This window comes from Geospiza fortis, unplaced genomic scaffold, assembly GCF_000277835.1.
Source record: "Geospiza fortis unplaced genomic scaffold, GeoFor_1.0 scaffold97, whole genome shotgun sequence".
Classification (NCBI taxonomy): domain Eukaryota; kingdom Metazoa; phylum Chordata; class Aves; order Passeriformes; family Thraupidae; genus Geospiza; species Geospiza fortis.
In genome coordinates this window covers 3,837,461-3,849,055 of record NW_005054343.1, presented here as the reverse complement: position 1 = coordinate 3,849,055, position 11,595 = coordinate 3,837,461, and the positions used below count along the sequence as shown (strand labels likewise).

At 44.4% G+C, this 11,595-nt stretch overlaps 1 protein-coding gene across 1 annotated transcript in view; it reads left to right on the top strand.

The window, feature by feature from the left end:
• PSKH1 (protein serine kinase H1) overlaps window positions 1-11,595 on the top strand; it is a 24,431-nt gene that overhangs the window by 2,837 nt on the left and 9,999 nt on the right. Inside the window, 1 exon segment of the mRNA XM_005422761.2 lies at window positions 1-129. This exon segment is cut by the window's left edge and continues 34 nt beyond it. Coding sequence (XP_005422818.1) covers window positions 1-129 — 129 coding nt within the window.

The window sequence follows — 11,595 nt, the reverse complement described above, 5'->3', positions numbered from 1 at the left end:
TCCGTGGACATGTGGGCGCTGGGGGTGATCTCCTACATCCTCCTCAGTGGCACGATGCCCTTTGAGGACGACAACCGCACCCGCCTGTACCGGCAGATCTTGAAGGGGAAGTACAGTTACTCAGGCGAGGTGAGTGTGGTGAGGGGCAGTCAGGCAAGAAGCTCTGTTTTGTGCAAGCAAACAAACTCTATAACTTTGTGAAGGTTGTATGTTTGTTACAGCGCTGGACACACGTGGAGATTACTCTCTTTAAAAAACATGCGTACTTCTGGGAACTCTAGATCTTTTTTTATCCCCCTCTCAAATACATATGCATGCAATTTCACAATAGGTTCATACATATTCATTTTTACAGATTTCGCGTGACATTTGCTGCTAATTCTTTTTTATCAGAAAGAATTCTTAGGTCAGGTTGACCTGCTCTTGTAGCAGTCTCTGTTTCTCTGTCTGCCCCCCTCCCTTATTTCTGTCCTTCAGCGGAAGCAGTTTCTCCCAGTTTAGGCTTTTTATGAGAACAGGCAGTCAGACTAAACAGCTATGTTTTAAAACTACAGACTTAACTCAAAGATGTACATTTCACTTAAGTCAAAATGGATTTCTACTCTGGAAAATTTCTACTTTGTCTCAGCTCTCCCTAGGTGCGTCTCTATGATGACCAAAATCTGGTTGTCTTGTGGGTGATAACTTTACCGGGGGTAAAAAAATCTGTGAATCTGGCTTTTAAAATCCTTTCCCATGTTCTGTCTGCTCCCAATCCTTTCCCATGTTCTGTCTGCTCCCAATGCAACATAGTGATCTCCTTTAAAAAAATGTGTGCACAGAAAGAGGAAACTTGCTGTACAACAGAACTGGGATGCTTGTGGGTTTCTAGCTGCTGTTAGAGGCTTTGCAGTTGAAACTTGTGCCAGGGTGTTTGAAATGTGGCACATGCATCACTAGTCTGATTCCTGACACGAATCCAAGTGTAGTATGAAAAATAGCTTTGCTGAAAGGTTATGGCAGGCAAGGGGCACTTACTTCTTCCATCTGGAGATGGGATTATTTCAGGAATTGATCTGCATTGCTTCCCGAGCTTGGTATGTGAGAAAATGGAGGATTGAAGGATAGTTTTCGTAGGTAAGTGTGGAGAGAAGAGTCATTCTGTAAATGATAGTAGGATCTGAAGGTGCTTCTTGCTCTTCAGAAGAAACAATTTGAAGCTAAACACTTGTAAATAACATCTTCACACATCTGATCAAACCCCTGTTGATATTAGGAATGAGTGTTGCTATTGTCATGTCGTTGCTGTGCAGTGCCCTTGGCTATTGAGTGCAGGTCTGTGTTCTCTGGATAAAAATACAGAGCTGAAAATCATGTGTAGAAAGGCAGTGTGAATAACCAAAGGCATGGCCTGGCTTCTGTTTGAAGAATGAGTGAACAGACTAGGGCCTTTCCTCCAAAAAAATTAGCATTTGAAGGGGGTCTGATCAAGCTCAGTGCTGTCATAGGCAATCTGGAGAGAGTGAATTGAGTGTTTTGAAAGTTCCCTGGGTAATTTACTTTGATGTCCACTGGTCCTCGTACCAGAACAGATTGGTTTTGAGAAATATTGTGAATTGCAACTAGGCCACTGGAGGCTTGTTGGTTGTACATGCAGAAGTAGCACATGTGCCACAGAGAAAGCATTAAACTCTCTATTTTGAAAGTGTCAATGTACAAGCCTGAGGCATTTTACTTGTCATGCCTCCACAAATTACACACTTTAGGAGGCTGTTATGGATACTGTGTGTGACATGAGCAGTTATTTTGGAAAGGTGTCGATGCTTGACTTGTCGAAAGCAAATATGTGTCAGCCAGAAGCCTGTGTCTGTTGCCTGGATGCTTTCTGTTCCTCTAGATCCAGGGAAAATGGATGCTTTAATTTACCAGTGTAATTAAGCCTATACCCCTAAATTGCATGGTGCTTGACTGTAGGCAGGTATTGGCAGGAGGTGCAGTAAAGAGGCTGCTCATTTTGTGAGTAAATTCTAGGAGAAGACAAAGTGAGCCGCAGAGATTTGAAGGTGTCTGTTGTGTTTCCCACAATCTTGCCAGCACTCTGGGTTTTTAAATGCTTCTGAGTTTTTGGTGCTCACAGACAATGGCTCTTCTTTCTTTCTGTTACACTGGAGGAAGTGGGAAGATGTCAGAAATGAGGTTATTGATAAGTTTGTCAGACTAATGGGAATGGCAGGAGCCCAGTCCTGGTTTCTTTGGAGTAGGAATGGGCAGAATACTCGAGTGCATTGCCGGCAGCATCTGTCTTGGATGGATGCAGGAGCACAGGTTTCATGGGAGCAACTGCTTTTCTTCTCTGTAATCTGAAGGCTGAGGATCTGAAACAGAAGAGGAAATGTTGACAGAAGCCTGTGAACTACAGAGCTGACAGCTTGAGCTGTGTGGCTCAGGCAAGTTCCAGTGGGGAAGGAGGGAGCTGTCTTCAAGCTGTACCATGGCAGGCAGCAGCAGTGCCCTGAGTCTCGGTGCAGAGTCCTGCTTTTTGAAAAGTCTGACCCCAAAACCTGGTCACAGAGGACAAAGCTGTATTGAAAGAGGAACAAAAGCCAAGATACATGCTGACCTGAGAAGCAGCTCCATTTTCTTGGAAAAACAAGTGATCTCTAGTCCAGCTAATGTAATTGCTTTCTGACTGGGACCCTGTTACCCCGGCTCCTGTTCCTGGAGTGTGAGGTCTGTTTGAAGAGGCCATTAGCAGATCAGTAGGAGAGGTCTCCCACAATAGGTTATTCAGGTACTGCTGACATCACTGCTCTGATTATCTGTTGTATCCCCTCTACTTTTTGAACTGCTTCTGGTAATGGCTAGGATGAGGAAGGAAGGACAGCTGGCTTTGTAACTGGTGTGCTTTTTTCCCCTGAGCATCCTGAGTCAGGGTTAGGTGAGCTATTGACACTGCTTTGAATGTAGCCCGCTGCAGTATTATTCTTTTTCACTTGTTTTGTTAGAACTTGCTAAAAAGAGTGTTTGGACATAATTATTTCATTTAATTTTTAATTGAAATCTTGGAGTTAAAACTGATTTTTGGGAGCTCTTTGTAGCTTAAAAAGTTGTCTGAGGAGCAAAGCTGGAATTCCATTCTTGGTTTTCTTTGAATTTGCAAGTGTAGAATTGAAAATTGGACGATCATTATCCTGCTAGGACAGGCTTGCTCTGATTCTTTTTCAAAGCTTCCCCTTCTGTTGAATACCAGTACTTTTATGTTGCCTTACACACCTGGGAAAATGGATGGAATAAGTGGAAGATAATGTATGCTATGGTTTAATTGGGAAACTTAGCTAAGGTGTATGGATTGTTCTGATTTTGATATCTGATCTGGACATATCATTTCTCTCATGGGCTGTACTCCTATTCATAGAACAGAATCAGCTTTTTGTGGTATGCTCACAGTGGGTGAGGTTGGTGTGTGCTGCTGTGGGAACATGTCTTAATCAAATAACCAAAAAAGCTTGTTCTAAATTATGGTGCTAGTGGATGCATTGATAGGAGAGACATGCTTGATAGATGAAGGAAGTTGGGCATTGCAAGTCTGTAGGAGCTCTGCAGGAGACTTAGCAGCCTGTGGAGAGATGAACTGGTTTTGTGTGGCTTAGATTTTCCAATGGTTTTTGGTAGAAATCCTCACCAAAATCTGTTGAAGGAGCATTGCAGCCGTATTGTGCCAGTGGCCTTTGCATGGATCAGGAGTTTGCTGATAAGCACAGATGTGAAATATGTGGCCAATTCCATAGGGAAGGACAAAACCTGTGAAGATTGAAGGGGCTGTTGCCTTCTGCCTAAAAGCCAGCAGGAGAAAGTTCCCTAACAAACCTGCACAGTCTCTGATGATACAGGGTGAAAATGAGGGCTGTGGACCTTGCAAGTTTACCTGAGTTTGAAGAGCAACTGCACAAATTCATGGAAGGCACATTGATGGAGAGAATGAGCAAAGGTCAGAGGATAAGCCTGACTTGCAAACTGTGTGTGCATTGCATTTCTACTTTCCTTGAGCATTCAGAATCTTAATGATCTTCTGCCCTAACTGGGAGTTTAAAGCCCCGAGTTAAATGCAGGTGTTGAGTAAGCTCTGCAGATCCTGTATGGATAGATTCATGCTGGAAGAATGCCCTTAGTTACAGGAAAACCAAGTTACTCTGGATGAGTAGCATGAATGGTGTTCCCATAACAACTCAGTCTGTGTGAGTAAAAAGATAAACCACTTTCTCCCCAAGCAGTTTTTCCTGCCTGCAGCTAATAGCAGAAGCATGAAGCACAGAGAGTGCAGGCAGTGCATTAGCAAACAAACTACCTGTGCTACCTGGCAGAAAACAAGATAAAAATAAAGCCATTCCAAGGCAGCTGATGCGTACTCACAGGATGAGTCCTTACCCAAGCACGTCTGCAGAACATTTCCAAAGTATCCTCGTAATTGTCCTCCTTGTGGGGGCTGCTTAAAAGACTGTGGAGGACTTGTAATCCCTCAAATCCCTTGTGACACATAGTGGAGGAGACAGGTGACAGGCTTGTCAAATTTCACTATTAATTTCCTGCATTTATTCAACGTTTTGAGAGAGAATGGGGTAGAGCTTGAACCCAGACTGCTTCTGACTCAGTTGGGAGCTGGTTGCTGAATCGCCCATCCCGCCCCAGAGGGACTGATCAGTCATTGCATTATGAATTGTGATGACTGTGGTTGGATTTCCTATCAAATGACAAGCTTAATATAAAAAAGGCACAAGCAACAAAGAGAAACTGTAATTATTCTTGGTAACCTCCTTCCCCATAAAGTTGCAGATGGAAGTGTATAGTGGCAACTCAACTTTCTGTTCTGCATACTTGTATTTTACTGTAGAAACTGGTCTCCTATAAGGGAAAAAAAATTTACTTGCATATCAGAGAAAATCTCTCCATAGTCCTTATCATTTTCAGGAGAATTCAGTCAGTATAGGACAAGCATTCTGAAACTTTGGATGAGGTTTTGCAATGCAATAAGTTTTGCACTGATGCTGTGGCAGGTCTGGCTGGCTGGCTTTCCCTGAAAGAGTAAAAACTCAGGTGATCTTATTGTGGCACATCTGTTTAAGATGGGCAGTAAGGCAGACTGGCTTCCCTGAATTTGGACTGGAGTGTGTCTTTGGGAAAACATTCAAAGCTAGTTTAATATAGCCAGGAACAGAGGAGCACCACTGCCCTCTAATGCTCCCTTGGTCCTATATGTTTTTTTAATACAGGAGATAAAGTCCTGTAAGTACAAGAGGCCAGAGAAGCTGGTAGGTGCCCCCCTTTATTGCAGATTTACCTTTGCAAAGTGTAAAGCTGTTCTTTGCTCTAAGAGCAGCTCAGTGCAAAGCCACCTGATTCTTCTGGAAGTTCTCCTTGGCTCAGTGCCTGGGAGGGTCTGGGTGCATCAGGACCCCTCCCTTGTGGGGTCCCCAGAAGGCCACACTGACACGTGGTGTTGCCCTCTGTGGCTGTGCCAAGATGGTCTTTAGACCCATTAGATGCTTTTGCAGGGCAGTCATCACCTTGGCCTCTGATGTCTGTGCCAGAAGAGAGGAGAGATTTCAAAGCAGCAGGGTGGCCAATTTTCCATTCTTTCCCCTGGAGTTTGAGTGGCCCAAGCTGTTGAATATAGTGTAACAAAGAAAACAAGGATGGGGCAGCTGAAGGCAGGATTTTAAAACACATTTGCAGTACTTACTGGTGTGAGCATATAAGTCTCTGGGACCACATTTTAGCCTTCTTGGGGGCTAAAAGAGTTTTTTACTTAGAGCAGCTGCTGTTTGTTCCTGTGAGCCACATTAGATGGTAAGAGTGTTTTACAATAGTCCTGTTCTTAGAGTAACACAGGCTTTTTTCCCCCTAAAAACTAGAGCTGGCTTTTTTTCCCCATGAAGGGAGAAATCGGTTTTTATATAAATTGTTGAGCCCTTTGCCTGGAAGAAGTAAAACCCCATCAATTTACAGAGGAATGTGCTTTTGCATTTCACATGGCTGTGTGAAAGCGGTGATTTTGAAGTAGAACAACAAGAGTGTTGGCGAGCTGCAGTCACAGGGCTCTGCTGAAAAGGGCACTCTGCTCTCCTTTGAAGAGCTGGAGCACTTGAACAGGATGAAAGCTCCTCTCCAAGCCAGGCACAGAATACTGAAGCCAGCCCAATACATGGACTTCTCTTGGCTTCTGCTCTTTCTTTTCTTTTAATGCACCTGTGAGGGTAGGTGTGTTTGTGTCACTCCAGCTCCAAAGGCTGAAGTGTTTGTCCAGATCTCTCCCTCTGCAGGGAGGAACATCTTTGGAAATGTGATAACCTCAGTTAAAACCTGGGAAATCCTGCCTCCTCCTGCATGGATCAGTGACCATGCTCCTGCAAAAACTCAGCATGCTGCATTGATAAGCACTTTATTTACAGGTAGAGAAACACCTTTTCCAGTGAAAGGGCTTTGAGACCAATGCATGCATTTGAAAATCAAGTCCCCCTTGCTCTGGCTGCATCTTAAGCTTCTTTTTGAAGGTTTTTTGCTCCAACAGAATTGGTGTCACAAGGACCTTTTTCAAAATCACTCCTTTTGCCTCTTTACCATGTACTTCAGCTTATGTTGCAACACAGCAGTGGAGAGAACCCCCAATGCTAGGGCAGGGTAAGCAAGGAGAGGGGTCATTTTCTCTGCCTACATCTGCCATTTCCATACTGCTGCAGTCTGCAGCACTCAGTGTTAACAGTTTATATTTCACAGAATTGTGCATGTCATCAGGACAGGGTGGAAACTGTCTAAGCCTCAAAGCCTCTAGAAACAAAGAAAGCAGGGAAGGAATCTCCGTGGGGAAGAGGAATGTGGGGTTTTTTCCCAGTGATTTCATTCTCAGCCCTTTTTCTTTTGGACTGCTGTCTATGCCAGTAGTACCTGCAGGTTCAAGGCACAGTGAGGGACAGCAGCTGAGCATTTTGGTTAAGATTTTTGGGGTGAAAGACTGAGTTTGGGGAAGTGGTACACAACCTATGGCACGTAATATAAGGATGGAGGAAGGCAATCCCCCCCACATCTGGGGGGAAGGGATTTACAATAGTGCTGTGGTTTGACATATATTTTCATTCCTTCATCTGGAGGCCCTATAAAATCCTGTTAATGGTGGAATAGTACTTCTGCAGAATTAGGGATGTAGGGATAAAGAGACATTGGTAGGGTAGAAAAAGAATATTAAACTGCCTCTGTACAGAATACACATTATTAACAGGAAGGATTTGAACTATCACCTACTGTTGATGTCTTTGACTCCTTTACATTTGCCTAAACATAGCCTAGGCCATTTCCTCTTTTACCCTTGGCTGATTGAGTCCTTGGTTTTCCAGCTGTGGCTCAGATGTGTTGTTTTTTCTGATACCTTAGTGGAGGTGTATTTTGGGGCAAGACATGCTATTGCAGGCTAATTGACTTAGAACCAAGAGAGTGAGAATATGTGTTAATTCTGCAGTGGGTAGAGCTGTGACCTGCAGGAAACCTGTCCCTAAATACAGCAGCTGTCCCCTCCTGCCCTCCCTTGGAAATGGTTACCCAGGGGTTGGACTCTGTGTTGGAAGTCCAGCTGCTCGTGGTGCTGGGCTTGAGCCAGGTGCAGCCCTTGAGCAGGGTGTGAGCACTCACCTGGTTCTCTCCTTGCTGTGGCACACATGGGAGTTGATCACAGATTGTGGGGTGAGTGGCTTGGGGTAACACCTTGCACTGCTTCAGCTGGATTTCCTGGACCTGCTCTGCTGAGGACCTGGGGGCCCAGGTGATTGTATGGAAGTAAAAGACCAGGACAGCATCTGGGGGCACAGGGAGGACTGGCTGGCACCTATAAAACCTTTTTAAAGTGAACTCTCAGGGGGAGCTGTAAAAGTGTTGCACTCTGGAGAAAATTACAGCATCTTCCTAACTGTTCTGAGCCCCAGGCTGAGGCTTTGAGGTTTTGCAGAGCTGGCACCTGGTGTAATTCCAGCTGCTGCCCCTGCTGCAGATTAAAAGCCACTTTTGTTTAATCAAAACTGAGCTCTGTGGGGATGGGCTGTGAACATGTACCTTGCTGCAAATCACTTTGTGGCCTGTAATTGACCCTGCCTTGGAGAGAGGCAATTGAACCTGATATATTTGGAACAGTCTGGCATTGAAAGGTGTTTCAGATTTGCTCTGACCCGAATTTGGGACTTCCCTAGCATTTGCAGTGTGCTCCTGCCCTGGGATGTGAGGATGGAGGAGTTAAGCAGTGTGCTTGGCATAGGTAGGAAGTCAAGGTTTTAATATCACATTGTTGAAATCTTTTTTCAACTGCAGAAACTGTTCTGGGGAATTTCTGTTCATGTTGAGCCAGAGGGCTGCAAAGGTGCTTCCTAAACCCAGGGGTTTTCTTGGCAGTCTCTTTACCTAATCCTTGAAATCCCTAAATCTGACAAGATTGCAGTTGCAGAGTTGAGGCTGTAGACAGAGGGAACTGGACTTGTTGTTTGGGGCTGGAAGGGATGGTTCAGACTGGCAGTGGTGCATCTGAGTTCCCTGGTTTGGAGCATGAGCTGCTCCTCCTCTCTCCAGTTCACCCACCCCCCCTGCTTTGCCCCCTGCTGCCCCAAGTGAGTGACAAGGTAGAAAAACCAGGCATGTTTTCCAATATCTTTCTTATTTCAAATGGATGTTTTTATAGATTTTCCTGAAAACTGAGCTTTTACTAATGCACCAGATTAGTGTTGATTGGTGACATGAGAGCCGTTCACACAAGTCAAGGAGAGGCAGAACATTCTGGAGGAGGCTGTTAAGAGATGCCTGCTGTTCCTGCAGGGTTCCCCAAAGTGCTGGTGTGTGCCTGGCTGTGTGTCTACAGCTTGTGAACTTCATAATCATGGCACTCCCTACACATCCAGTGCTCCAGTACTTCAGGCACTTCAAGTGATTAACCAAAGAGCCTGGTTTGATGTCTCACAAAAGGGAGAATTGTGCTATCTGATAAAAGTATTTGTGTGTTTCCTACCTTTGTCTGTGTCTGAAGAGAAATTTCTAAGAACCTTTTTAATAATCTGATAATATTGCGAATGATTATTTGGTTCACATGTGAGAAAGGTTTCTTATTACAGCTGGGATGACCAGAAGACTTGATATGCTGTTTTATCAGTGCTGATAGGAGTGCCTGGGTTACAGTTTCTTACCTCTCTACACTTAGTCCTTCATATTTCTTTATTTGCTTTTAGCTTTAGTCTAGCTTCAGGAATTCTTGGTGGCATTCTTCAGCTACTGTTTTGCTTGAGAGGTTGATATTGCAAAACTAAGGAAAACTTGGCACTTGGCTGAAAATGTAAAATAATTTCATGGCAAAGTCCTCTTCCAAAGTTGTAGGAGTCCCCATACCTCCAGTGTTTGGCACTGGAGCTTGGCAAGGATGGATCTGACATTGAAGAGATCTTCAGCTGTTTCATGAAAGTGTTCTGTGGTCTCTGAAAACTTCCTTTTTGGAAATGAACGGTGAAGCAGGGAGAGCCTGGGGACCAAATCTTGTGTTTCCCCAAACCTGTTGTGTTAAAAGTGACATTTACTTACTGGTGGCCCATCAACAAAGTGGAACATGGTAGTGATGGTGTTTTTGTAGAAATGGCTGAAGGTGCAGAGGTATTTGGGGGTTAATAACCAACCCAGGTGAGGGACATGCAGGTATGTTCATTATATTTGTAGATGACATTGAATTGGAAGGGCTGCAAAGGACATTGAGTTCCAGGTAGCCCTGTCAAATTTGAGCCATGCAGTAGCAAGTGTAGTTTGGTTTTTTTTAAAGTAAGCAGTAGCAAGTGTAGTTTGGTTTTTTTTTAAAGTAAGTTGGTGCACAAAAATAGGTGAAGAACAGAAAATTAGGAAGTGTTGGCTTCTCAGAAAAGGATGTGTCTACGAATCACAAACTGTTGTGTGAGAGCAGTATGATACTTGTGGGAAAAGGTGAATGTACTGAGGTGTCTGAGCAGAAAGGCAGCGTGTGCTGTGATCCTGCTGTGTTTAGTGGCTGCTGCAGATGCCAAGCTGAAGCTCTGACACTTCTGGGCAGCAGACTGCAAAAACACCACGGGCCAAGCAGAGAGACTTGACAGGAGATCAACAAAAACAATCGTGAGTCAAGAAACCACAGTCTCCGGAAGACTAAAACACTTTTGGCTGTTTGGCCTGGGGAACATGTTGTCATAGCAGTTTGCAAATATGTAAAAGGCTGCTTCAAAGAGGAAGAGGAATAATCTTTTTTCCAGATTATGTCAAACAAGGGTCTTAAATGGCACTTAGAAAGGTTCACACTGAACTTTTTACAGAACTGGTGTCTCCCACTCCAAAAAATGTTTACCCAGAGGATTTCTGAAGCTGTCTTGTGGAACAAGTGAGGCAGTCATCTGTCAGGAGTGATGCATCTCTGGTGGATCCTTGGGGGCTATGGGATGGATTGGATGATCCTTGGGTGTCTGCTGCAGCCCTGCCTTCACCCTGATTTCCCAAAGAGGCAAAGTTTATGGAGCTGTGCTGTCTGTCTTTCCGTCTTCTGGAATTAACTATTTAAATGCCAAGGTCAGTGTCAACCCACTTTGAGCAATGTGAAGAATTCAAAGTTGCTATGAATTTTGTAAAGTCAGTGGCTCAGTAGGAGAGAGAACTAAAGCACATTCTTCCTGCAGGAAAGGTAATTGAATATCAGTCCAAATTTACCAGAAGCTGATCAGCACATGTTTATTTCTGAAGCATTCAGGGCACACTTGACCCTGTTGAGCATGTGGGATGGAGCCTGGGCAGGGGTATGTGCTGGGAGGAGGGATGTGCTGCTGCTCTGGAGGGGATATGACAGTGCTGGCTGGGGGCAGGGAGGGGAGAAGCACTTGAGTAATAGAAACCTTGGTTACAAGAGATCTTTGGAGAGCTCTAATCCTATTCAGCTTGAGACAGGAGTGTTGCCAGCACTAGGTCATGCTGGCTTGACTTTGTCTTCTTGAGTGTTGAAGGGCTTCAGGGATGAAGATCCTCCACCTCCCCAGTGACCTTTTCCAGGGCTGCACCACCCTTCTCCTGGTATTTCCTGATACAGACCTTCCAAGGCACAGCTTCTCCCTGTTGCCCCTTCTTTGGACCTGTTGTGTGGCTCTGTAATCCTTGGAACTACTTTTAAATTAATGTGGTAGCATTTTAAATAAATGCTATTAGATTGCCCTTAGACTTCTCTTTGCCAGACTGAACAAGTCCAGCTCCTTTGACCCCTTCTTGCAGACTATGTGTCAAAGATTCCTGGCTGTCTTGGAAGCTCTTACCTGGATCTTCTCCACAGTGTTTTTGAACCTGGGGATGGCCAGGCTCCACAGTAGGTAGTATGATTCCACATTGAAAACTGAAATGGTTTCATCTTCTTTTGGAAAGAGAAATACCCCAACAATGCAGGTGAGAACAGGTAGGATTTTTACAGGGAAAAAGATCACATTGGTATAAGATTATGGCTGCAGAATTAGGATTGTGTTACATTAGGGATTTTTGGTTTGTCCTTTTTCCTTCTTGTGTATGTGCAGTTTGGTGCAGTGTCAGTGACATATTTTGTTTTTC